Source organism: Tachypleus tridentatus, chromosome 9, assembly GCF_004210375.1.
Source record: "Tachypleus tridentatus isolate NWPU-2018 chromosome 9, ASM421037v1, whole genome shotgun sequence".
NCBI classification, from domain to species: Eukaryota; Metazoa; Arthropoda; class Merostomata; order Xiphosura; family Limulidae; genus Tachypleus; species Tachypleus tridentatus.
The window spans coordinates 78,879,620-78,906,080 of record NC_134833.1 but is presented as its reverse complement, the minus strand read 5'-3'; the positions used below and the strand labels follow the sequence as shown (position 1 = coordinate 78,906,080).

At 30.2% G+C, this 26,461-nt stretch overlaps 2 protein-coding genes across 2 annotated transcripts in view; both read left to right on the top strand.

The window, feature by feature from the left end:
- The first annotated feature begins 2,739 nt into the window (after positions 1-2,739).
- LOC143227404 (glutamate receptor ionotropic, delta-2-like) lies at positions 2,740-15,599 on the top strand. Its single transcript, XM_076458857.1, has 8 exons — positions 2,740-2,748; positions 3,935-4,044; positions 4,389-4,479; positions 5,888-6,046; positions 8,657-8,822; positions 10,591-10,808; positions 14,376-14,647; positions 15,145-15,599. Exons 1-8 carry the CDS (start codon positions 2,740-2,742, stop codon positions 15,374-15,376), a joined length of 1,257 nt encoding a protein of 418 aa, XP_076314972.1. The 3' UTR covers positions 15,377-15,599.
- An 8,239-nt stretch (positions 15,600-23,838) lies between these two features.
- Positions 23,839-26,461, top strand: part of LOC143227403 (putative glutamate receptor) — a 41,054-nt gene continuing 38,431 nt past the window's right edge. Inside the window, exon 1 of the mRNA XM_076458855.1 lies at positions 23,839-23,929. Within this exon, the coding sequence (XP_076314970.1) occupies positions 23,839-23,929 (91 nt within the window). The remainder of the gene's footprint in view (positions 23,930-26,461) is intronic.

Sequence of the window (26,461 nt, the reverse complement as noted above, 5' to 3'; positions counted from 1 at the left end):
AGAGACCTGCATATTTGCAAGTAAGGTTTTGTCGTGTATAATTCAGTAGTTGTCTGTTTTTGATTTGTACAATGAATAACTTAATGACTCTCTCTCTATATATATATGTATGTATACACATAATTAAAAATAAAACAAAAACGATAAGAAAAGGTGGATTTTCAGATAATAAAACTTCAATGTGACAGTCTGACACTTTAGTTATTATAACTTATAAAATGTTCATTAATACACTAGATAAGTTAGTAATTATATTTTGTTTTCATAGATACTGAATGTATTTATAATATTAAGATACTTAACATGAAAAGCAATAAGCTATGTATGCTCATCTATTATTATATGAAATAAAAAAGTGTATAAGTTATAAATATTAAACAGTACACTATTAATATTAATAGAAGAAAAATGTTTTAATGCACCAGTATATAGGTTGATAAATTATACGGTTCTTATAAATTTAGTTATATTTGACAAGAACATGTTCGTTCTGAACGATATTATAGTATTATATATATGTTTTGTGAACATAACTTGTGTTCACACACAACATCCGTTAATACCGAATATCTCACCAGCTGAAAAGTGTCTTTTTTATTTTACCACTAGGTAGTTTTAAGATTATAGAAATATTAAGCATTAACTTTCTTAGTCTTTTCTTTTTAGGTTCTATGATTCTTTATCTAAAAGTGGCCAAATTTAGATATTTTTCTTTCTATAAGAAATGTTAAGAGAATCTAACATTAATTTTTAGAACATGTAACAATCTTTTTATCACAAGGTTTTATCACCGAAAATGTCCAATGAAATATTCAGTGTATTTTTAAGTTAGTAATTTATTCAAAATACATTTTTTTAAACAGTACTGATGTTCTCAAAATCAATAGTTAACGTCCCCCGTGCAATCGATCTAACAATAGTAGTACAAGGGTAAACAATGCTGAGGCTCCCACTAAATTCTGAGAATAGTCCAATCTTTTCTACTGCCTATAACAAGAGGAGCAGAGGTTTATTCTAAGTTCTTTTAAGTTCTCATCTAACACGTATCTTCCATATTTCACTGTTGTTGGAATTTAATTAATTTTTACTAATATCAAAAGTTCTCTTGAAATATGGAAAGAAAATGTAAATGCTTAATTTTCGCTGAAATGTCATTAACCATCAGATGAAAATTTAACGAATATTCAACTATGTTTCTTAAGTTTGTATTCTAAATCAGTTTCAGAACAAGTGTATTACGAGTAATGGTTTGGGATGTAGATATATGAAAAATTTGCAGCTACTAGAATCGTTTGATAACATACTGGGCATCTAATTAGCACGTATGGTGTTTTTCTTTAAATTCTTTTGTGCAGGATCTATGAACATTTGTCTTGTATCCTTTTCAAGGTCACAGATTTCTTAATCATGTTTCTTCGGTTTCATATTCATCAAATATATGACTTTCCTTTTATAACGTGAGTCTATATCATTACCAACATTGACTCATTTCTGCATTATTATTATCACAGTAACTTTGTGATACTTAATTTGTAGCAGTAAGCTGTACTCATAACTAAAAATTTTTATTTAGAAGAGTGATTAGAATTGTGTGAAATATTTAGGTTCGTAAAAGTATAGTTAAATATGGTAACAATACAAATCTTGTAAAAATATATTACGTTGAGAAAAAGATTCTGATTTTGTTTTAAAGAAAATATATTCCATATAGTATTGTAAACAATAGCTCTTTTTAACAGTATAATAGTTGTTAACAATCTGTCTTTGTAACAAGAGAAATAAATGTTTTTCAAAATATATCTTTGCAACAATACATTCTGGTTAAGAAGTTAGCACAGGGGATCACCTTCAAAAGTTGTCTTCAAACGAGATCCAAAACTCATGCGTTTTCGAACAATATGTATATTTTGCTTTAGGAAAATATACATAACAATAGAGTTAAATTTTTTAAAAGAATATATATTTGTGACAACGCAATTAAATACCATAAGTAATACATATTTTTAAAGTAATAAAGTTAAGTTTGGCATGGCATAAGTTTAATTTATCAGCTTTGTTCTTTAGGCTGATGGAGTTTGTCCATTGTTAGAAAAGAACTGTAATGACCTAAGTCCCACTACAACTGACACAACTTTATGCAAGGACCATAAAACAGTCTCGGAGTATTTTCTTCGTGGAAAAGAACTTCTTGTTGTCACAATTGAGGTAAGATAAAAATAAATAATATATAGTAAGTAGCAATCATTAAATTCATCCGTCTTTTGACCATTAAAACTTAACGAAACTCAAATGTTATGAGTAATAGGCAAATTATGTTAGTAAATACAATCCAATATTAGTAATAAATAAATATTGTGTTTAAATGCTTGAAGATGTGACATCTTACTTGTATATCTTGGTGTTTAGTTATTTGTATTAGACCATTACCTTATTTATTATAAACTCAGAAAATTCAGTGTATAACTCTTTATCATATCCTAAAATAAACGTAGTTGTCAATCATCACACAGCAAGAACCTTACGCTGAGAAAAAGACGCATGTGAAAACCTAAAACTGGTTGTGAATAGAGCACATCTGTACAACAAAAACTAAAGGTAGCTTACAACAGAATAACACACTATTTAATCAACTAAATATGATCTAGAGTAGAACAAATTAATAAGTCGTAAGGTATTTCACATTAAATTCATAAAATAAGCTGATTGTGAAAAGAGCACTTAACTTAAGTATAACTGCCAATGAACTATGTGAGTGAAATAAGAATTAAATCCTAAGCTAGAAAATACTAAAAATTGAACATATTGCTGTATCATCAGATACTTGAAGCTATACCTAAATCAAATATTAATAATACTGTAGATATCTAGTATTTTAAATCTGAACAGCCAATTCAGTGACTTCCAAGTTTCAGACATAGCCAGCCTTGGTTGATCAGAGGGAAGACAACTATCCATCAGTAACCGCCATTTTCACGTCTCCTTTTAACCGAATCGCAGGATGGGCTGTATAAGTACTAAGTACGAAGAATATTTAATGGTCTATAGCGGGTGAAGCATTGGACCTTCCGATCCGAAACCAGACACGTTAACAACTAAGTCACGCACGGTCTAATATTACCAGAGAGTCATTCGAGAAACTGAAAGATAAGCTGAAGGTGATTCCCAAAACAACTCATTACTGAACTGGCGAATCTGATAAATCATAATGTGAATTACTTGTGAGCAGAATACTAACAGATCATAATTTAAGCTTGACTGACAGTTTAACATACATACATGTGACTTGAGTTGTTTTTCAGATGTAGATAGTTCCTGATTATTTGAATACTGTTGCCTTCATTTGACACTAATCGTTGTGTTTGTGAATCCTCATCTTTTACAAAGTGACACATTTTTCTTAGAATAATAGTAATACAACTTATTGTAAGTTTTTTCTTGATGATTTAGGTGTCTCAAGTTGATCCATCTTACTTTATTTTCCAGTGTGATTAATTAGAAGGGATATCATCGTCTTTGAAATACTAAATTCCCGATATGAACACGCCTTTATTACCTTAATATATTAATACTCTGTTTCGGAGAGGTCTCTTTTACATATCTATCCCAAAAGCTATACGTTTCTGATGGCACAGCACTATCTACGCCACATCAAACAATGTCAAAGTGTAGTTCTAGTACATGCTGTTCTACCATAATTTTATATTGGCTGTGGTTGTCACGACACTTCCTACGATGCACATTCAAAATCTTTTTTCAAAATAAAGAATTCAACTCTGAATACTAAGATGCATATAATGATACGCAAGTAAGTAATAAGATAAAGATGGCTTACAATAAAATATATGACTAATTATAACCTAAATTGTAAACCGTAGACCATATCGTTTTTGCCTAAGAATTAATTAAATGAAATACCAATTATATTTGATTTCAGAGGCCCCCATTTATGATTTTTATAAAAGACCCAGAGACAAAGGAATGGATCAAATCCATTGGTGTAATACCAGAGATGTTAAACGTTATTAAGATGGCCTATGGGTTTAGGTAAGTTTAGATACTCAGCTGTATAGGCTACATCTAGTTTACAGTTAAGCCAAAACTAAAACAACTGACTACTTTTCATGTATTTTAGATACATTTGAATACATCTTTCTTCATAATGATTTGAAGCATCTTGTTTAACGAGAATTTCATGTTAGGAATAAAAAAGGTACAATTAATCAATGAATTTTCTCTGAATTTTAAATCTTTGCAAAACACTGATAAAGGGATAAAGATTATGCTATCTTTAAAATGATTCAGTGGACATAAAAGTTGTATAAATTGTTTTATATAAATTACAAAATAATAATCTTCAAACGTATTAACTTTCATATTTATGTTTCCAGCTACAAGTTGGTCGAACCATATGATGGTCAGTGGGGCAAAAATCTAGACAATGGAACTTGGAATGGAATGATTGGCATGGTGATTAGAAAGGTCTGTTAGAACAAATATTTTCTTCCTTCATATATGTTTCATCTATATATTTAGCGTTTCTCAAACTACTGGCCACGATCCACTGTTGGCTAGCAAGTGGTATCAAATAAAACACTAAAACAAAACACATCTTTAAAATTATTTATAATAACGCTAATAGAGTTTAATGAAATACATTAGAACAGCAACTCTTCTACCACATATGAGCACAGATCCTACAAAAGTGTTTGGCTACTCAGGTAGATTGTTGAGTTGAGAAGGTTTGATATAATAGTGTTGCTGCATGAAAATTTTCCTTATCACTACAAAATTATAGTCTGTTTTAACTAAACTAGATGGTTTCTGTAAAAGTCTACAAGAAGAAAATCAACTCTTCATCACAGAACTTCTCATTGCATTTCTAACGAGGAAAACCCGCATTAAAGCATTAACAAGAAAGTGCGGATCTGTATTAAACTATGACGTCTTTCCAGTAAAAGTTTAACGTTATATACCGAATAATCTTTGAATTTATTAAATGTACGCCCTACTTATATATGGAGGAGATATTATCGACCTTTCTAGCCTAAAGCTATTCATTTCATTGCATTATTATGAAAGTTACAATATGCATCTAATTTAATTTCAATAAAAATTCACATAATGCCGGTTTGATGTACAAAGACATAAGTGTGTAGAATAAAAATGGTTTAATAAATTACAGAACATATCTCGTTTACCAAAGAAAAAATCCAGCTTCTCATTGATTCACGTCCCTTATTCTTGTAATTTAATTAATTATTTTTTCTGTTAATTTCTCTTAATTTGTACAACGTTTGAAAACAATCAACCATTTTTTTATACTTAAGACTACCGAAAACAACTAGCAGAAATACGTAGCATACTTTACAGGTAGGTGATTGCATTTTTAATTTACTGAATTATATTTTCGGTGAAACGTTTACACAAATCCCCCAAACCCAAGTGCAACAGGGAAGTCCCTTTCTTTCTAGAGAAAAGCCTGCCTTTTTTACAGAAGCATGGAATAAACGTAACAGCTTCGAAAATTTCTATTGAAAAACAGGAAACTTCTGTCCAGGTTTTAACTTGAGTGTATGTGAATTCAATTTATTTTCATCTCCTAGCTTTTCTTCGCATATTTGCTTATGTTCGTTACTTTAATAGAATGATCGATGAACTCACATATATCGTACTTATTTTACTGTATTTTAACTATTTTATTTTTTAAATAGTAGTCCCAAGGAGAATTGGAGAACGTATATACACTTTCATGCGAATGAGATACTGGAAAACTTCGCATTTTTAGTTTTGAAGAAACATTTGGGTACACTGAAAGTTGAAAATCAGTTTTTTTAAATTTTAAAAATAGTTTTTAAAATCCAAATTTATTTACCTTTGTTTTTATTAGGAAGTGGATCTTGCAGCCTCCTCAATAACAATGATGGACAAACGGGAAACTGTGATCGATTTTACAGTGCCTTTCTTTCAAGAATCGTCCACGATTCTACTTCCACGACCAGGTCAACAAGCTGATCTCTTTAGTTTTGTTGCTCCATTAGAGGGAGAGGTTAGTAGCAAGCATGATACCTTACTTTGTTAAGATAAAAGTTGTTTCACCTCCTTCTTATGGTTTACTTTCAGATAGAGCATTTAAACCTCTAAATTCAGGGTTTAATCCTTCCATGTGCTTAACAACAATCTCATATTAGAAGAAAATTATTCATAAAAGACATACACATGTCTCTTTCGCAATTCTTGAAATTTAGCTCAAACATAAGTTTGAGCAGTTATTAGTTGCAGTTGTAAATTACATTGTCGTCGTATTTAGATAAAAAAGATTACCATGATCTTTATGTTATTTTTCAACATGAGACTTGGTATTTATAGTTTGAATATCTTTATTTAGAAGACATGTGACGACCACAAAAGGATAACTCAATTTTAGCATCAGATTGTTAGACATTTTAACCAATGAAAAATATGACTTTCCAGTTGGTCCAAAACATTCCACAATAAATTATAGGAAGTCAAGAATACAATAATCTGGTTCACACGATATATTTCCTCAGTAAGTTGTGCAAGATCACGAATAAAACAAGTTGGTTCGTGCAATGTTATGGGAGATCAAGAAAAAAAGCAGAAATGTTCGTAAAATATTTTACTGGATTATGGGACATATACAGTAAAATAATCAAAATATACGGGTCATTAATTCTAATAAAGTTTGAAAGATCAAACATGACTAAAAATATTGAAGAATATATCAAGCACTTTCAAAAAAATAAAAGTTGCTCTTATAAGGCATTAATTTAAACATTTTGTAGGATTTATAATAATATAAATTGCATAAAAATAGACATTTTACACTATAGGTTAAGATTGGTCAAAAATGAAAAACAGGAATGTGCAACCCACTTCTCAAACCAATGAGATGAGCTTCCTTTTGAAAGTATAATTTCTGTAAATGATGTTGTATATTTTAACATATACGACTATGATTATATATATAAAACAATTAAAATTCCAAAAATTAATTTTTCAAATTTCTTTAAATATTTAAGTTTTACAAGCTCATCGCTGTCATAGTACAACGTATGTACATCCAAAAGTTAAATTTTACAGGAGAGAATAAAAGAATTTTACTTCAACACCATTAGCTGTATTTTTCCATAAGCTGTTTTAAAATAATTAAAAGGGAGGTACATTTATATTAGTTTGATGGGAAATTAACGTAAAAAGCAAAAAAACGTTACTTACAAAGCTTTGCCTCAAAACATTTCTTTAATGTAGAGGGATATGATTTTAACCATTATGAACTCTGAACAATTATATTATACATGTAATGCTTAAATGTCAAGGTCTTGAACCGTTGTAACATAAGGCTATATCACTGAACACGCAGTTATGGACTAATGAAATATTCAAACGAGTATTGATGTGTACCGTTACATGGAAATTATATTCATAAATGAAATGAAATACATATTTATAGAACTTTGTTTTCATTTTACTGTTCCAGTTCGTAAGCACAGAGAATACAATAATCATGTAGACACAACTTGAATTTTATACACTATAGCGTAACATAATTTGTCTGGACCGAACATTTTGTAGAATCGATAAATTGGACTACTACACTATTCATTTGTAAAATATATTTTAAACATACTTGTTAACTATAATACTGTTGTGAGTTTATATATGATATGAGCTATCTCGATGTTGCAGTTATTGTAAAATATATGTTTCTTTCTATCAGAAGACAACTTTAAAGTTTTACTGCAAAAAAGTAAAATTAAAATCCATTTCTCGTTCGCAGATTAGATATAAATACTGTTTCTATTATTTGGAAGTACTTAGAACAGAGAAGAGAAGTTGTGATGTCACAGTGTTTACAAATAATAATAAAATATTTTAAAGCTTTATTGAATGTAATTGGTAAACAATCGGCAACAAGTTACTGGTCATTTTATAACTTTATAATACCTAAATTACATCACAACGATATCCTCTACAGAAATAATAAGCAGCCATTACTTCAATACTTTGACAATGTTGTGACCGAAAACAAACAAAAAAAATTAGTGGCCAACTTAAATCATTAAAAGTAAATATGGTATCAGTAGTATAAAATGTTTGATAATTATATAAAATGGTGGGTTTAAAAATGCTGCATTTATCATTATAATCATTATGTAGTAACAGAAATTAAGTCCATAAATGACGCCTTGATATTTCAAACTGGTGGTTTTTTACAACATTCCGTTATCGTTCACACTAATATAAAACACAATTTATAAACAAAATGTATTGTAAAAACACACTCAGTTGTTGAAAAATCTTACTGATATAAACTTTTATTGCTTTAATGTCTACAATGCCGCAACTTGCTGTCACATTACGTTTCATAACCTTTACCCCATCATTGTTTTGAAGTTACAAAAAATGAGGTCATATGAATTACAAGGTTTTCATAATGTGTCATGTATAATTGGAGGACACGTAAGCGGTTTTGACACAATGTGAAGCGATATAATTTGGAGAAATTTTAACGAAAACACAAATCATGTATAAATTGACTTGAAGAGTTTTGACATGACAATGACGAATTTTTGTATATGATTGCATTTTGTTAGGATTTGTTATTTACTTTCATGTGTATATTTTTAAATTACAGGTCTGGCTAACGATGCTTTTGTCTCTGCTGTTAATAAGTTTCGCAATATATTTTGTAAACTTACAAAGTCGAAACCTGAGGATGCCTTATCCCCAGTTTCCCCTCCACGTGTTTTCTCAGTGGTACCGTCCCTTGTGGTACAATGTTGGTGCTGTTCTGCAACAAGGTACTTTGTTTATTAATCTCTCGTGCTGTTAGATTAGAACAAGTTTCGATAAACTGTAAAAACATTTGAGTTTTAAAATTTTTAATGTGTTCATAATATAAAAAATAGCCATGCCTTAGATTATATAGGCACTTTAAAAAGCTGGAAAAGTCTAGTTATCACAACTGTTATTTTGAACAATAGATGGCAGCAAAAAACACATAGACTTGTTAAATACTATGGTCGCATTAAGTACAACAAAGAGAATTTTAGCTACTGGTATAAAATATTTTGTTTCATTAATTCATTTTGTCATATTATATTAACTCCTATACAATCTTTAATTGTCACCAATAAGCAGCAATTCTCGAATATCTATATACTCTTAATATTCGTCACTAACTATAAAAGGCTTACTCTCGAAAGAGTGACAAAGGGAATAAGGCTTTCAAGAACCTATTTTTCTGATAATGCTCAATAGCATATATCTTCGCTTAGCAATAAAACTATCACCTGATTATTTTAGGCCAACTATGGTGCTTATGTTGAATGTTCAATATTCATGTTTATTTGTTTAAAAAATTATTTTATTGGTAACTTTGCTAATATAATAGCAAAATAGTTTTGACATCGAATTGTAACCAAGAGCAAAATAAAATTCAACAAGTAGTGCTTCAGCAAAACCTTACATTATTTCTATATATTAGGCTTAATGCTCAAATTATGCTACAAAAAGCAATATGTTATTGTTTATAAATTACTTTATGAAGTCAAAGTTTTAAAAAAAATTAAGCAGGGAATAAATGTTAACTAATAAATATTATTTAGATATTTTAACACATATTACCTACTTAGCCTTGACACATAAAGAAACATAAACATTTATTATTATGAAATACCTTTCATCCTTTGCAGAGCCGAAAGAGTCGAAGCTTTGTGTAGGAATGTCCGTGCTTTGTTTTCTACTTCCTGCCCTAAAATAAATGGAAAGATCCAAGAGTGCTATTTATGTTTCTTTCAATGTGCAGTGTACTTTTGTTAACGATTAACATTTAAATTTCCTGCATAGGTTGTACTTTTGTTAACGATAACATTTACATCTCCTGCATAGGTTTTACAAAAAATGTGGTGATTAAATAAGTACAACGAGATTGATGAAATAAGTGAAGAGTTTGTTTGTTTTGAATTTATCGCAAAGCTACGCATGGGCTATCTGCGTTTCCCGTCCCTAATTTAGCAGTCTAAGACTACGGGGAAGGCAGATAGTCATCATCACCCACCGCCAACTCTTGGGCTACTCTTTTACCAACGAATAGTGGGATTGATCGTACGTAATAAAGCCCCCACGGCTGAAAGGGCGAACATGTTTAGTGCGATGGGGAGTCGAACGCCTAAACCCATCTGGCCATGCTGGGCCAAGTGAAGAGTAGGTGCATTTTAGAAGTAATGAGACAAAATTGTTTCAGTTAAATTCTATACTTTTTTGCTAATCATTTTCAACAATGGTTTCCCGTCATTTTTGAAAAGCTTTTATACTGGTCAACATAAATTCTCCTAGTAAGTCAGCGGGAAGTTTTCAAACTTACAACGCTAAAATCAGAGGTTCGATTTCTCATAGTAGGTAGAGCACAGACAAACCACCGTCTTAGTGTACTGAAAAAACAACTTAAAATTCGACAAACATAATAAATATTATTACGATTTACGAAATGTAGTATAGAATAGAATAATTACCACTAATTTCAAATTTGATAATTATCAATAACAATATGGTTTCTTTTCTATTTAGGCGGGGCTATCCCTTTATCGCATTCTTCCCGTGTTTTATTGATGGCCTGGCTGCTGGTTGTACTGGTAATTATGAACCTTTACAAGGGAATTTTGATAGCATTCCTTACCATCCCTGAAACAAGCAAATTTGCTGACAGTTTGGAAGAGCTCGCCTCTCAGAACTTGATTAAGTGGACCTTTCTGAAAAACACAGTTTATGAGTCGCTATTTACCAAGGTAAGGATTGCTCATAAAAAAACGTAGTTTATAGCACTGAACGTGAGTGTAATAAACAGTCATTGGAAAGACGAAAAGCCCATAACGGATAAAAACACATGGACGGTAGATTCTTACGTTCCCTTAAACGAACATACATTACGCTTAAAAATGCAAAAATGATAAAACAGAGAAAAAATATTAAAGAGATAAAAATGAAATAAGTTATTACTATTCAAGCACAAAACAATGGACCTCTAGTGGGTATTAATTAAAACAATGGTCAATATACACTGATCATTGTACTGACGCCACTTATCAAAGATACCAAACATATTATTTATCGTGGTATAGGCGTAATATTAAACATTTATATTTTTATACTTTACTCAACAACAAAGACATAAGTTTGATAATTCATTTTATGTAAAACTTTAGATTTTTGTTTGTTAGTTCTGTTCTTGTCATAATTCGCTTTCAGCAATAACAACTTTCATAATAGATGACACCTATTGTTAGAATTGTTACTTAGACATGTATGTTTGAAACGTGTTCTACATAAAAGCGAATTTGTATTATTCAGTAAACTTAGTTACTTTTCATGAAACATCGGAATTAGTCTTTATACATTTTAAACACTACATTCATTGTTCAGTCTCATACGGTTTTTCAAAAAGAAAAATAGTACATAACAGTACTTAAACTTAAATTCTAATCTATTTTGTTGTTATTAAATGTAAGGTTATAAAATGGGTTATCTTAAGTGTAAGGTTATAAAATGGATTGTCTGTGCTGTGTCGATAACGGTTATTCAAATATACTTTTTTCAGTGTTAACCTTAACATTGAGCCACCAGGGGCTAATATTGTAAGACAAATATAATAGATAAAATCACATTTCGCTAGCTTAATTAAAGTTGTTCACATCATAACAGTTGTTCAGTACACTGATAAAGATTCCAGTAAGAACATGTCTCAAAACACCTTTTCTGTCTGTAATGATGAAATGTTATTAGAACTTGTTGAAAAACTGTTTTATTTGGTATGATAAAAAAGTTGTTAAAATTTGCAGAAGAGCGTCGTTTGTATTTGGCGTGGTATCAAGTTAGTAGAACTAATTTAATAACACTACGTTTCGCTAGGTAAGAAGTTGGTACACCAAGAGAAAAACATAGTTCATGATTAGAAAGATAACAAATCTTTAGAGTTTTTCAAAACATACAATTTATATTTGGTAAAGATTGAGATCGTGTCATAAGGACGTTCTTATGCATGTATGTAGCTATTACTGTTTATAAGTTTGGTATCTTGTCCAAGGTAACACAGATATCTTAAATAAAAGTAATGTGAGATACGTTTGTATATAAAGAAAGTGGTAAATGTGACGTGTTTACATTATAAATATTGTGCAATGTACGTCTATTTGTTATGTTTTACTTTAATGAGAGGTTAAGTAATATTATTAAACTAATTCAATTTGGCACCTGAGCTGTTCATATGCATTAAAGGCATTCCTCTGAGGTCTGGTAAGCAATAGAGTTAGTTGTCTCTATGATTTCTTCTCGCGCAAAATTATGAGAGAGCTATCTTCTATAGCAATGAAAGAAAAGAGGGAAGGCAACTGTCATTACTACTCACCGTCAACTCTTGGGATACTCGTTCACCAATAATAATTGGATTTACAGTAACATCATAATGCTTGCATGGGTGAAAGGGCAAGTATATTTGGTAGAAGAGTGATTCGAACCCGTAAACCTCAGATTGCAAGTTAAGCACCCTAACAACCTAGTCATGCCAGGCCTAGTTGCCTTTATGACATTATATCTTGATAAGTATGTTTACTAGCTTACAGTTATAACGTTTGCTTAGGTAGTATGGCAGTATCCTTTAACACGTACTGAGAACATTGGTTGCTGTAGGTCTTACTGTAAGTTCGGATCAAAGAATTTTCACCTCAATAACTGAGTGTTTTTTATCCCCTAATATTGTCTGCGGTTGACTTGACACTTTCAGTCGCCCTACGATTATACTCTTTAATTTCTACAATTCCCAAAACTAAAATATGAGAAAAATCTAAGTTAAAGTTAGAGAAAAAGACGAATAAGTTTGAGTGTTATAATAAAATGAAATAGAAAAAATATGTTTATGTCGAGAAACCAATTTGAATTACATTCTCTACTGGGTTAGTGGAAGCTCTCATTGGTAAGTTTATATGACATTCTATACTTCGGTCCCCGCTAAGTCTACGAATTTACAACGCTAAAATCAGGCGTTCGATTTCTCTCGGTGGGCTAAGTCGATGGCCCGATGTGGCTTTGCTATAAGCAAACACATACATTATATGCTTTAATTTTATAAAATAAATTACAGCACAAACATGTATAAAATATTCTAAAATTGTGTTACAATTTAAATAACTTATGAACTGAAAAATAAAAATTGCACACATGAATTTAATTATGAATTTTGTTACATTTACAAAAAATAATATAAATCCGTGCTGAACACCCAGGTTCCGCCCTTTAATTGATAAAGATACAGTAAAATCGATAGTTAGGGTTAACACATTCACATTAGATGGAAGCCTTAAATATTTAATTTCAAATGTGAATATTATAATATTCCAAATACATCGATAATTATGCAGAATTATTTAGTTCAGAATTTAGACTTATGTCGGGTAGTTGAATAGTTTTCAAAATGCACGTTTTCTAGTTAAATGAAATCCACAAATGTTGTCATTCTCTGATACAGTGATAAGTCTATGGATTTACAACACTAAAATCAGAGGGTTCGGTTCCCCTCAGTAGACTCAGCAGATAGTCCGATGTGGCTTTGCTATAAGATGGTGTTGTTGTTGTTTTTGAATTTCGCACAAAGCTACTCGAGGGCTATCTGTGCTAGCCGTCCCTAATTTAATTCAGCAATGCAAGACTAGAGGGAAGGCAGCTAGTCATCACCATCCACCGCCAACTCTTGGCTACTCTTTTACCAACGAATAGTGGGATTGACCGTCACATTATAATGTTCCCACGGCTGAAAGGGCAAGCATGTTTGACGCGACTGGATGCGAACTCGCGATCCTCGGATTACGAGTCGCACGCCTTAACACGCTTGGCCATGCCGGGCCAATGACGTAAATTGTAAATGACGATGGTATATATTCATCAATGAGCGCAAGTTTTTTTAATAACGCGAAATTATTTGTTACTTTACTTTTCATTATTAATTTTTTACTGTTTTTCGACATAAAAAAATGTAAAATGATGGTATACTCCATACAAAATCACTTACTTTCACTATAATTCGTTTATTAAGCCTTAAAATCTCAATGTAATATGAGCTTCCCCCATGGCTCAGCGATAATTCTGAGGACTTATGGCGTCAAAAATGAGATTCCTGCGCTTGCCACAGAGCAGGTAGTCCAAGCGTAGCCTCGTACTCAACAAGAAACAAACACGACTATTAAATATTCCAAAATATCAACGAAATTATTATTATTTTTTTAAATTGCCTTGAGATAATATTCCTATTTAATTCAATTTCTACTTAACTTATAATAAATATGTTTTTTTTTACCCCTGTATAGAATTCAGACTATGAAGTGATGAGAATGATTGGAAAGCCATTTGAGGATAACCCTAACGAGCTTGTTAGCTCGTCCAAAGAAGGGGTCGAAAGGGTTTTGACCGGACGCTATGCGTTCATCAAAGAAAAGTCTTATCTCGAGGTCGCGATCAATGAAGATTTTTATAAAACTGGGCAGTGTCGATTTTCTCTAACAAAACAAGAATTTTTCCCAATTGGATATGGTTTGGTTCTGCAAGAAAAATCCCCCGTTCTACACCTTTTTAACTCGAAGTAAGTTTTTCAAACAAAACGACTCTGTACACAGTGCGTGGTTTATTAACAAAAGAAATCATATGAAGCTTTCTGCCCTACAATTTTCATTGAAATTAATTATAAAGCTCTAACATGTTAAATGTTGAAAGAATTATACTCATGCACACGTATACATAGTACAACAAGGTTACTTTAAAATTGTTTCTCTGCATGCAATAACTCTACACACGATAGTCTTTCAGAATTTCACATTAGAACAAATGAGGACATTTCTTTTTTCTGTACATACAATAAGACTGTCCCAGTCTTCACTCTTATCCTTTATGCTGTATCTATAGAGTCCCAAATACTTCCCATACTCAGATTTGTTTAGAAGTAGTACTTTTTTGAGCATGAAAAGAGATCTAAGAAGTGACTTAAGATTCTATAAGCACAAGAACATTATCTTAAGTTATTACTAACACCTACAAACAATTTTTATCCATTTAACTTTCCTGAATTCTGTTTTTTTCAAGGATACGCCAGATGATGGAGGCAGGGCTTCTGACCAAGTGGCATAAACAGTATTTTAATATTAACAATGACTGCACGTCTTTGTCTCGTCCCAGGTTGGGTGAATATCCCCTCTCTCTAAAAGATCTTCAAGGTAGTTTTGCTCTACTCGGGGCTGGTTTGATATTGAGTTTCTTAGTTTTTGTTGTGGAAGTAATTTTTTATCGTTTTTTTAAAAAACGAATAAAAGTTTAACAAAATCAGACGAATTGTTCGGGAGAAAGAAAGCAAGTGAAATCTTGATATAGAAAACCTGTTCGTCTAGAGATACACCTATACTCAGAATAAAAATTGTGGTTATTTTACTCAGCAAAGCCTAACAGTATACTATGCTTCGAAACTACAAATTACGATTAATATAGCCGTAGGAAATCTGCTATATTTTATATTATTTTTCTAAAATACACAATAAAAAGTAACAATGATATAATAATAATATTAGTTAAGTGGATTATTACATTTTATTTAGGTCGAATCAATGAAATTAACAGTTATGCGCATCGAAATCTTTCTCTGGTAGGTAATAATTAATTTTAATAAAGCTTATTACATTTACTTATTTCCAGTAGACAGAATCGTTAACCTTTATTAACCTGAAGATGATCTAAGAAGGTCGAAACGTTGCTATATAGTTGATTTTAATTAAAGTTTTAATATCAGGTATTTTTAGAATACAATCGTAATTTTAGTTACACTAACTTTTAACCATTGTATGTTGAAGTTGAAGTTAGAAAGAACGATGATGTTTTGATAGTTTTAATTTTTTAGTGATAGAAATAACTGAATATTTTGTGAGACTAAGAAATTAAACAATTCTCTATAAGCAAAAATGAACTTGAAAATGCTTATTTAGTTAATTTTCTTTTCCGTAATAGCTTATACCTGAAGTGTTGTTAAATATTTTCATTAAACATTACAATTAATAACAATTAGTCTTAACAGTCAGTCACAAGCAAACCACAAAATGTCTTCATGACGTTCTTAGTTAATTATTCATTATTCTCGCTATTAGCGGTATTTTCGGCCTTTATTCCTAGAACACAGAAGATTAGGCCTGCTAACATATTACTAAGCACAGAAGAAAAATTTTCACATCTAAAACTTCACGTACCGTGTCATTTATATTAAATCAGTGAAATTATTACTGTTTTAGAAATTTATATTATATATCTAATCTATCGAATGCTATTAAAATATAAATTACATATTGTATTAATTGCACTTGATACTGTAAGTTACATAAGCATGTAAACTTACCTTTTATTTATGTAGAAATATGTGTATGACCTCTTTTGTTACTCAACAAGTTCTATTTTAATTTATTAGCGTATTTTAGGTGATCTTGTAAAAGTGGAACTACTCGCTGGTCATACTCAAAAGGGGTTTATGAAAATAATAAATAAAGGATGACTAAATCTTAAAAACACAAAGATAATTTAAGAAAAGTTATAGATAATAGATATAGTTTTAAACTCCATGGTGTGATAAGTACTTAGACTTGTGTTAGAGTATCTAAGGTGTGAATAAAGCAAGTTATTTATGTCATATCAATGTTAATTTTATGATATATATATACTGAATCAATGACAATGATAAACGACTGACCTAGCACATGTTGTGATGAATGTGAATAAAAGTATGGGTGTGTAAAGCTAAATGATTAGGTGTGTGTTAGAGTAGATATGGTTATTTTGAAGAAATGCATTTATATTCCGTAATAATTGTGTTAATTATGTGAATTCTACTGAGTCAACAACCATACCGCGGAAAGCAATTAACTCAGTATAACTCATGTTTGTGTTGAATAGTTTGTTTGAAATTAAGCACAAAGCTACACAATAAAAATTCAGCTATTCAACACTAGCTTTGAAAGTAGGAATGCTTAGGTTTGTGCTAAATTTTGTAAGGCTAGGAAGAAGAAAGCTATATATAATCTGTGTTTATTATATTAATTTGTGAAATCATTTTTCGTAATAACCCTATTGAAAATTATATGAAAAGTGGCAAAACTGTCAATGTTATATATATTAATTTACCATAAAGTTCCAAAACTCTTGTGTGTAGTTTGCTGAATGAAAAAAATCTGTTTGAAATTTTATGTTTTAAAGTTCGCTTTCTTTGTATAAAATATTCCAAATTACAACAAATTCGAACTAAATCTAATGAGTTGTCAAGTAAACATCATAGGATATTTGTGTTGAGAAAATGATAAATTTATAACTTAAAAAATCAAAATATTTCGTTTTGTTTTAAACGTTAAAATATGTGTATGACTGATAAGTAATGCTTAAATTAATGTGGTTGTTTGCGTAAGTTAAATTTTATTCAAGCTACTATAACTGTTGGATAGATACAGTTAGCTATGTCATAGGTTTGGTTCTGCTTCGTCGTGATATATCTACAAGCTATTTTAATTTTATTATAGTCTTTCTTGATAAGTTGAGTGATATTCACATTAAAAAAGGAATAAATCTAATACTTATGGACTGAACTTACCATCCATCCATGTTCAAACATCCGTAAATTGGATCGTATTAATGTATTATTAAGTTAAAGAAAAGGGAAGGACTTGTGTAATTCTTTTAGTGTGAAACAATGATGAGTGTTGTTGTAAAACGTACTTAATATTACCTCTGCAAGTTACCTAATTACTAATGTTGTGTAAAGATATTTTAATTGCAGACTTAAGCTTTTTTACTGTTAACTGCATCTGTTTCATTGATAGAACTAGATGTAACAGGAACCTTAGTTACTTCAATAGCTATTTCTTTCATTTCTTATACTATATATATGAGGAAGTTTTCTTCTCTATATCAAACTATGTGTCACAAGTAAATTTCCCGTTTCTCCAGTATCTGTAGTCCATTTTTGTTGCTACAATAGCGATATTATTTAAACTGAAATATTCTAATAATTTTTTGGTGATTGACACATATAACTTCTTCTAAATACTTAATTTCTTACTGTTTCACATATTATGTTTTATATTTTGTCAAATCCACATATCTTTGCTAACTCTTCTTAATGGTTTACTCTAAAGGTATAACATACGTAATTGTAACGTACTTAAATTTGTAAAATCTTTGATATTATCGTACTGTTATAGTTTAGGATAGAGTCAAGCTCGATGTTATACATATTTTCATTTCACTACAAGATAAGAATTTCTTTGTAATAATAAAATCTTATCGCAGTAGTATATCCATTACCTTTATTTGTTTTTCTAATTAAATCTATAATATGTTATTATTACAAAATATCTAACAGATTCTGTTTTTGTAAATTAGAATTAAAATGTGAAATAATGTTACTATCTAAACTTTACTGTTGCTATGTTATATTAAATAATTTTAATTATTTGTTTCGATATTTTAAAAATCTCAATAACATTCAAGTATCACAAATTTACATTTAATCATTTATTTTTATATCTTAAATGTTTTATATAACATCATTATCATAATTTCCATTATAAATTAATACAAAATCATCCACTAAATTACTTATTCCCAATGAATTTAAATTCACAGAAATTATTTAAATTAAACAGAAATAATAATGGGTTCAAAACTGTTTCTTCAGGTACTTCAGAGGTAATCTACATTCTTCTGTTTAGGATTACGTTATTGAATTTATTAATAATATTACGTAATACATTCTCTGTGTTCTTATTTTTTCTATAACCGACTTGTGGATTTGATAAAACTTCATATTGAATCTAAACACAATATAAATCTTTCTTTAACTACTTTTTCCAACATTTTTATTTTACTAATAATAAATATTTAGAACATTTTAACCACCTTCTTGAAATTTTGATATAATTACAGCGCTTTTTAAAATTTCTGTATAAATTTCTTTTTGCACTGACATATTAATTAAATATTTTGTTATCAATACTACATTTCTATCGATATTACGTTTTAACATTTAAAGATGTAAATTTATCTTTTTTGCAGCTTTTCTATTTTTTAGGTAATTTAAAAAATTAATATGTTAATATTCAACAGTCAGTGATAAATACACTGAATTGCAATTTCATAATTTTCTCTATTATATTTCACCAAACTGATCTAGACTGAAGCAACTACGACAATTTTTACTTAAAATTTCCTTTGTAATGCATATCAAAAATGTATTAAAAGAATTTACACATAACTGAGACTGTTTGTTAAACTTAATATTTATGTTATTCAGTGAAATACTTTCAAATTTTGTGAATTTTTTTCAGTAATCTCCTTAGTTATATTCCATTTTTTACTGTCTATTAATTTATTTTTCTTTCTTTTATAAGAGTATTTAGATCATTTCTATAGTTTTTAATTCAACCAATTTAGTTTATATTGAGGTTTTATTCTATCTTATTTTATATGCATGTCATTTTAAAGTTTAATATATTTTAGTAATTCATGTATCATCCATGGTTTTAGTTTTCTCTATTTATTTACACTTTCTAATATTGTAACAACATCTTTTATATATATCTTGATAAATACTACTAAATTGGATGGTTTCATTGAGATGAATTTTTATAACCTATTTTTAATATTTCAATATTATCTAATGTATCATAGTTACACCATATGTTTGTTTTTAAGTTAAATTTTAATGCTGTAGTAACATGATCTGTAATTTTAGTTTTTATAACTGTTGTTTGTATTGAGTCCAATTTAAATGTTCTAATAAAAATATTATCAAGACATGAATTTGACTGTTCCACAGTAGTAGACTGTGTGCAAGAATAAAACCCCAGTAAGCTAACATATTTACATGTTATTTTACAAGAATATCTTCAGATTTCATATTCATATTTATATTTCCAGCAGTATACACATATTTTTCATTTTAATATCAATTAACAAATTTGAATATATATGATATTTAGCCAATGTACCATATTTATGCGACCTCTAAATCACTTCGATACTGAATCTGTTGCTTTTGTAGGTACAATGTACATTCACCACTTCAGCTGCAGTAAGTTCTGCAAAACGTCTTGTACAGCTATTCACAAAATATATTGTACTCTCCACAGATTTATTGTACTTTCGACCTGTAGAGTATTTTTTATATCCTTGTATTACTTTTCGAACATCGTCTTAGTTTCCGTAAAGAAACTACAATGTGTACTTTCTATGGAGTTAAAGGTAAACATACAAAAATGAATCTGATTTATTCTTTAAACTACGTACATTCATTTGTAAGATATTAATTCTATTAACAAAAGTTGTAAAGGAAAGTGGTTATTAGTTATTGAGGTATTCAATCAATTTTAAATCTAGCAATGAAATAATTATTTTGGCGAGAAAATTACAAAATGTAAAATAGAAATTATAGCAATATTTTCTTTCACCATGACTCTCCTATTAACGATTTTTGACTCACTAAAAATCCGAATAAGGGATAGTAACCGAAATTTTGTTATCGTGTTTAGTAGTAACGTTACTTTAATTTGGCAAACTGTTTACTATTATTACATCTCCAACTTCCAATTTAACATTATTTCAAAGCACGTTTTACAATTGAATTAAACCTTTTTCATTTTTATTACTTTTCATTTGTCGATTTTCTCATTAGAATTTTTCCTTACTTATTCAGAATAAGTTTGTAGCTTTTATTTTTTAAATTTTAGTCAGATTCAATGCTTTACATTAGATTATTCAACAGAAGTTTGAATATGGATAGTTTCCTTCAGTGCTTTGCAGTAGATGCAACAAGAATTTTAGTAACGACAGTCAGGAACTTTAGTAATTGTAATAAGAACATCGCTTTACACGTGATTCAGCATTAATTTTTTCCTTCTTGCTTTACGTTAGATCCAGTAGGAACTTTAGTACTTATAGTTTCCTTCACGCTTTACAGTATGCTTAACAAGATGTTAGTTATATTTGTTTTTTTTTCTTCTTTACATTCGATACATCAACGATTTTAGTATTGATAGTTTTCTTCACTATTTTATACTGTAGAGAAGAGGAACTTTAGTGATGATAGTATATTTTGCTACTTTATACCACCCACACAAGCTACTTTAATACTGATGGGTTCCCTACACTAAATACAACAAGAACTGCATTGGTGATTGCTTTCTTTATGGTTTATCACAAATACTTCATTTCGTGATGACGAAAAACACACTTGAAGTAAAAAATATATTCTAAAGACGGCTGGCATGGGTATTAGCACTTTAATTAAAATAAAGCACAGAACAACATTTCGACCTTCTTAGGCCATCTTCAGGTTAACAAACGTTGTTCCAAACGTTGTTCCGTACTTTGTTTTAAGTAAGGTGCTAATACTCATTCCAGCCGTCTTGAGAATACAAAGACTTCATCTGAGCATTATCTTCAAAGTTCTATATATATATATATATATGAATACTTTGGAAAAAACATTTCTTCACATTTTTTTTTTGTTCGACGAGTTAGTAATAAACAACTATTGACTGTTTATGACGACAATAAGTGATGTGTTCGCCACATTAATTTACGAGTTTGAACAAATTGCTTGTAATTAGGCTTAAATAAATTAATATGTTTCTACTGTGCTACAAAACTGTCTTCTGCAAAGTTCTGCTCGTCACGCATATACGGGAACGGCCTTGATATTTTAAATGCAATTTGTTGACCAACTTTGAAGACAGCATTAAAACATGTTTCATATCAGGTGATGCACACTCGTCCAATCAATTGCAGCAAAGAATCTATTCTAAACGGTAGGTCAATGTCGAATGAAAAACTAAGTTCGCAACAAGTAAAAGATTATTTTAATTAATATTGTTAAATCACTTTTTGTTGTTTGTATTTTCTGCTCAAATTTAAAATCTCCCTTTCCCATTGGCATTATTACGGAGTTAAATATTTTTTTTTGGTCTTCGTTATACAAGTACGTTTGATATACAAGGTTTTATTTGTTATTAATCAGAAAGCTACACAATGGGTGGAATTTCTGTAATGTGTCAACCACGGGTATCGATATCCGGATTTTAGCATTGTAAGCTTTCACTTTCCGTTGAGACTCTGAAGACTGAAATACAAAAACTGCATTTTGGTTATTCGTTTTGTTAAACAACATCATGTTGTTTTTCTCAGATTTACGTAAATAGCAAGAATGTCGATTGTAGTTTTGTTTTTGTAAAAGAAAAAATATATTAATTTGGATTTCTTGTGAAAGGAAACAAAAATTACTCTAGGAAACAAACTTAACCACATTCAGATTTTTTGTTTAAAAATTCATAGTTCCACTCTTTAACAATAAAAAAAAGCTAAATTTGTAGCTATGGTTTGTTTTCAGTGAGATGAAATGTAAAGTAAAACGTTTACCTTTCTGCGAACCAATGTTGAAGTTAATAGTAAATAGTAAGCATTGTGATAAAAGTGTGTAGAATTATTACCAATAACAAAACTGATAGTAAGTATCATGAAGAAAGTGTGTTGTTCATATGATGATGAAAAACAGTTAAATCTGATTAACAGTTTACAAAATGGGAAGCCTGTATAAGCACCTGAAGAAGGGAACCGGGAGCTACCGAAGTGTATCAGGTTTTATATTTTAAACATAGTTTTAAATCATGCTCATTAGTGTATTATACACAGTGTCTTACCCCAGTTTTAATTCATGCTCACTAGTGTATTAAACACGGCGTCTTACCCCAGTTTTAAATCATGCTCACTAGTGTGTTAAACATAGTGTCTTACCCCAGTTTTGAAAATCATGCTCACTAGTGTGTTAAACATAGTGTCTTACCCCAGTTTTTGAAACTGAATTTAAGTTCCGTGCTTTAACTTGATAATTTTGACCATGAATAAGCCTGTATATATTTATATATTTAAAACATTATGTTATTTTTCGCATTCATTTGCTAATATACTTAACAAATACTTCATAGCACCATGCTTTTTAATTTTGAAATAAACTAATGGTCATGTTTATTAAATAGGATTACAGAAGACAAAATGTAACTTATTATAATGTAAGTAACATACTTAAGACTAATAAGAACGTCTAACTTCATACATTTATCTCCATTAGCCATTAAGGATCCCAAATGAAAGATGGTTAAAATAACATTTAGAAACCATCTTCTGTTTGGCCTCAAAGCTTGTTGCTTTGTCAGCACCATCTTTTATTAATGCCATTGTTTTGAGATAAGAAAAATTACACACAGAAAACGTTCTCTCCTGGAAGCGTAGTTCATTTAAAGAAAAAATATCATAATATAATGTTGTACTTTACCAACTTTCGAGAAAAGTCTTCCCAATATACGTTAAACTTAACGAAAAAGTCGTCACGGTACAAAATAATACACTTCAGTCTTCTCGACGGCTGTATGAGATAGAAGATTATATTTTTTAATTGCGTAGTAACTTTATCATTTAAGCATTAATTATGGGTCTGTATATGTAATGAAATATTATTAGGCTCGAGGAAGGTGAACAACGCAGTAGTCAATCGATTTGTACCTCTGAAATTGGTACTTAATCATAAGTTACAAAGAACCTTGGAATGACTTCAGAGTCAAACAGGTTTTAAAAATCCTACTGGTTGACATAATTCATGCTTATTAAACATTAATATAGTTGATGGTTAAATTAAAAGTACTCCCCAAGTTTGAAGCAGAAATCGTTAACGTTAATCTCAGACACGAAATAATTCTTACGATGAAGGAAGTAATATTCGTCTGCTACTTCGGCGCTCTCTTTGGTTTTTTACATGGTTGTTATAGAACCAGTGGAAACACTTTCCAGTTAGGTAAGATTTCGCTTTTTTGCCGTCTAGGGTAAGCTTCTTTAATATTCTCTATAACTATTAAGCTAGATAGAAAGGACTTCAAATTTTTTAAAACGTCTTTATTTACATATACTGTTTAAAACACCATTCAATTCTCTTATATGTTTATTATCAAGTTCTGTGTTACAAACTTAAGTTTTGTTTGTAGGAATGTTTCATTAAATAAATTGGAAAACAATTTTGAGTTTACTTTCTCAAGAAAAAAGTATTTATAAAGAATAAAAAATGTCTCACAAAAAATTTGAATTTAGTTGGTATAATCCTAAACACATAAAGTATAGAATCTAATCTAGAAAGAAAGTGCTTAGCATTAAGTTTAATAAAAAATGTGTTTAGAGCGGAGCTTTATCATAAAGCAGCTAGAGTCGAATTTAATCATAGAAAAAAGAATATGTGTTTGGTATAGTATTTATTCATACAAAAATGATATTTGTTCAGTATAGAGTTTAGTCGTACAGAAAAGAATGATATAAGTATTAACTACACACTTGCTCAGCAGTGAGTCTATTAAATATTTACAAAAACGTGTCATAGAAGGAATATGTGTTCAACGTCCAGTTTGACTAATAAAAAACTGACTGTAGTAACGAGTTTAATCATATAAAATGTGTTTTTAACAAAAGTGCTGAGTCTCATTTTAGTAAAAATAGTGTTTAACATCAAGACTGGTCATAAAAACGTGTGTATGTAATATCTACTCTAGTCATTAAAAGAACAAAAGACTCGATATGGCCAGGTGATTAGGGCGCTCGAATCATAATCCGAGGATCGCGGGTTCGAATCCCCGTCACACGAAACATGCTCGTTCTTTCAGCTGTGGGGGCGTTATGATGTGGCGGTCAATCCAATCCAACTATTCGTTGGTAAAAGAGTAGCCGAAGAGTTGGCTGTGAGTGGTGATGACTAGCTGTCTTTCCTCTAGTCTTACACTGCTAAATTAGGGACGGCTAGCGAAGATAGCCCTTGTTCAAAAACAAACAAACAAAAGAATACGAAGTACTATATTCAACAATGGGTGAAGTTTTATTCAAAGAGTGAAACAAAGTTCATTTTATGTGCGTTTTCAAAATAAAAACAATAAATCTAGACTATAATTAACAGTACCTGAAAGATGCAATACTATTTGTTATATTCTTATTTGCAATAAATCCGCAACATTCAGAAACAGCAATGAGTTTTTAGTTACAAAAAGTTTTAATAACGTCAGAGAGACTTTATTTGCACATATTCTTGTTTGCTCTGAGCATCAACATTAGTAACGAACTGTGTGAGCACCTAACACTAACAATGAACTGCGTGAGCACCTAACACTAACAACGAACTGTGTGAGCACCTAACACTAACAATGAACTGCGCGAGCACCTAACACTAACATTTAGCTATGTAAGCATCTTTTGTTGTCACTTTTACTGAGTATTTACATAACAATTATTTCTAAAGTTCTATTTCGTAGCACCCTCTGAGCAGTTAAATATACTTTTTGTTTATATCTAATTATTGTTTAAATCCCTCAATCTATCAGATCTAAGCGTTGATTCCTAACTAACAGTTCTTTATGCTGTTCAAAAAATGGAATGCTATTTACTGTTACTTTAATTAGATCTCGTTTATTTGTTTTACATCAGTATCATAAACAGAAACTTCGTAAATAACTACAAACAAAACCATTGACTTCAACTTTCAATAAAAGCCGCCAACTTACACAAACTATCATCATAAAACTAGTGTGGTAATAGTCATACTTGGTACGTTCACAAGAAATGATTAATCATATTTATTAAAAACGTTGTGTATGCAGCGGTGCACGGATGGCATCTTTGTAGTAGTTCATATATTTGCTTCACAGAGAACTTCCGACCGTTTGTAATAATTGTTAAACAATGTAAAATTAAATAACACGATATTTCAAAGAAAAGAGTCCTTGATGTTCTCCACGAAAGAATATTAGCTAACACACTGTATCGTTTAGAACATCATCATACGTGAGGGTTAAGGCTGCGATCATCAAGAAACATCTTTTCGAGCAAGTTGTTATTGTGAAGAAGCTGAACATATCTATAGGCATCGCCAACAAGACATAATTAAAGATTTAAAGACGACCCAGGCTAGAAGCTTTTAGCAACAGTTTTGACGAAAAGGTAACAGAAGAAACTGGAAACACGACAACACTACTCGAAAACATACTTGCAACTCCACTGAGTTTTCGTGTTTTTGTCTGCTTAACCGTGAACTTTAAAGCAATGTTCACGTACAGTGAAGGATCTATGAAAAGTATGTGAATATATTCGTTGGTCTCAAATTGATCTCGTCGTCCTTTGTAGGCACTTGTCAAATTGGCTATTATAATAGCATTTAGTCGTAACTAGCAGAATGAACACAACTGAGGAAGGATGAAGTAGTTCTAAGAGCACTAGACCTAAAACATCGCTTTTATAAACTGAGAATAACCCTTAATATTATACATATCAAACTTACGATAGAACGATCTTAACA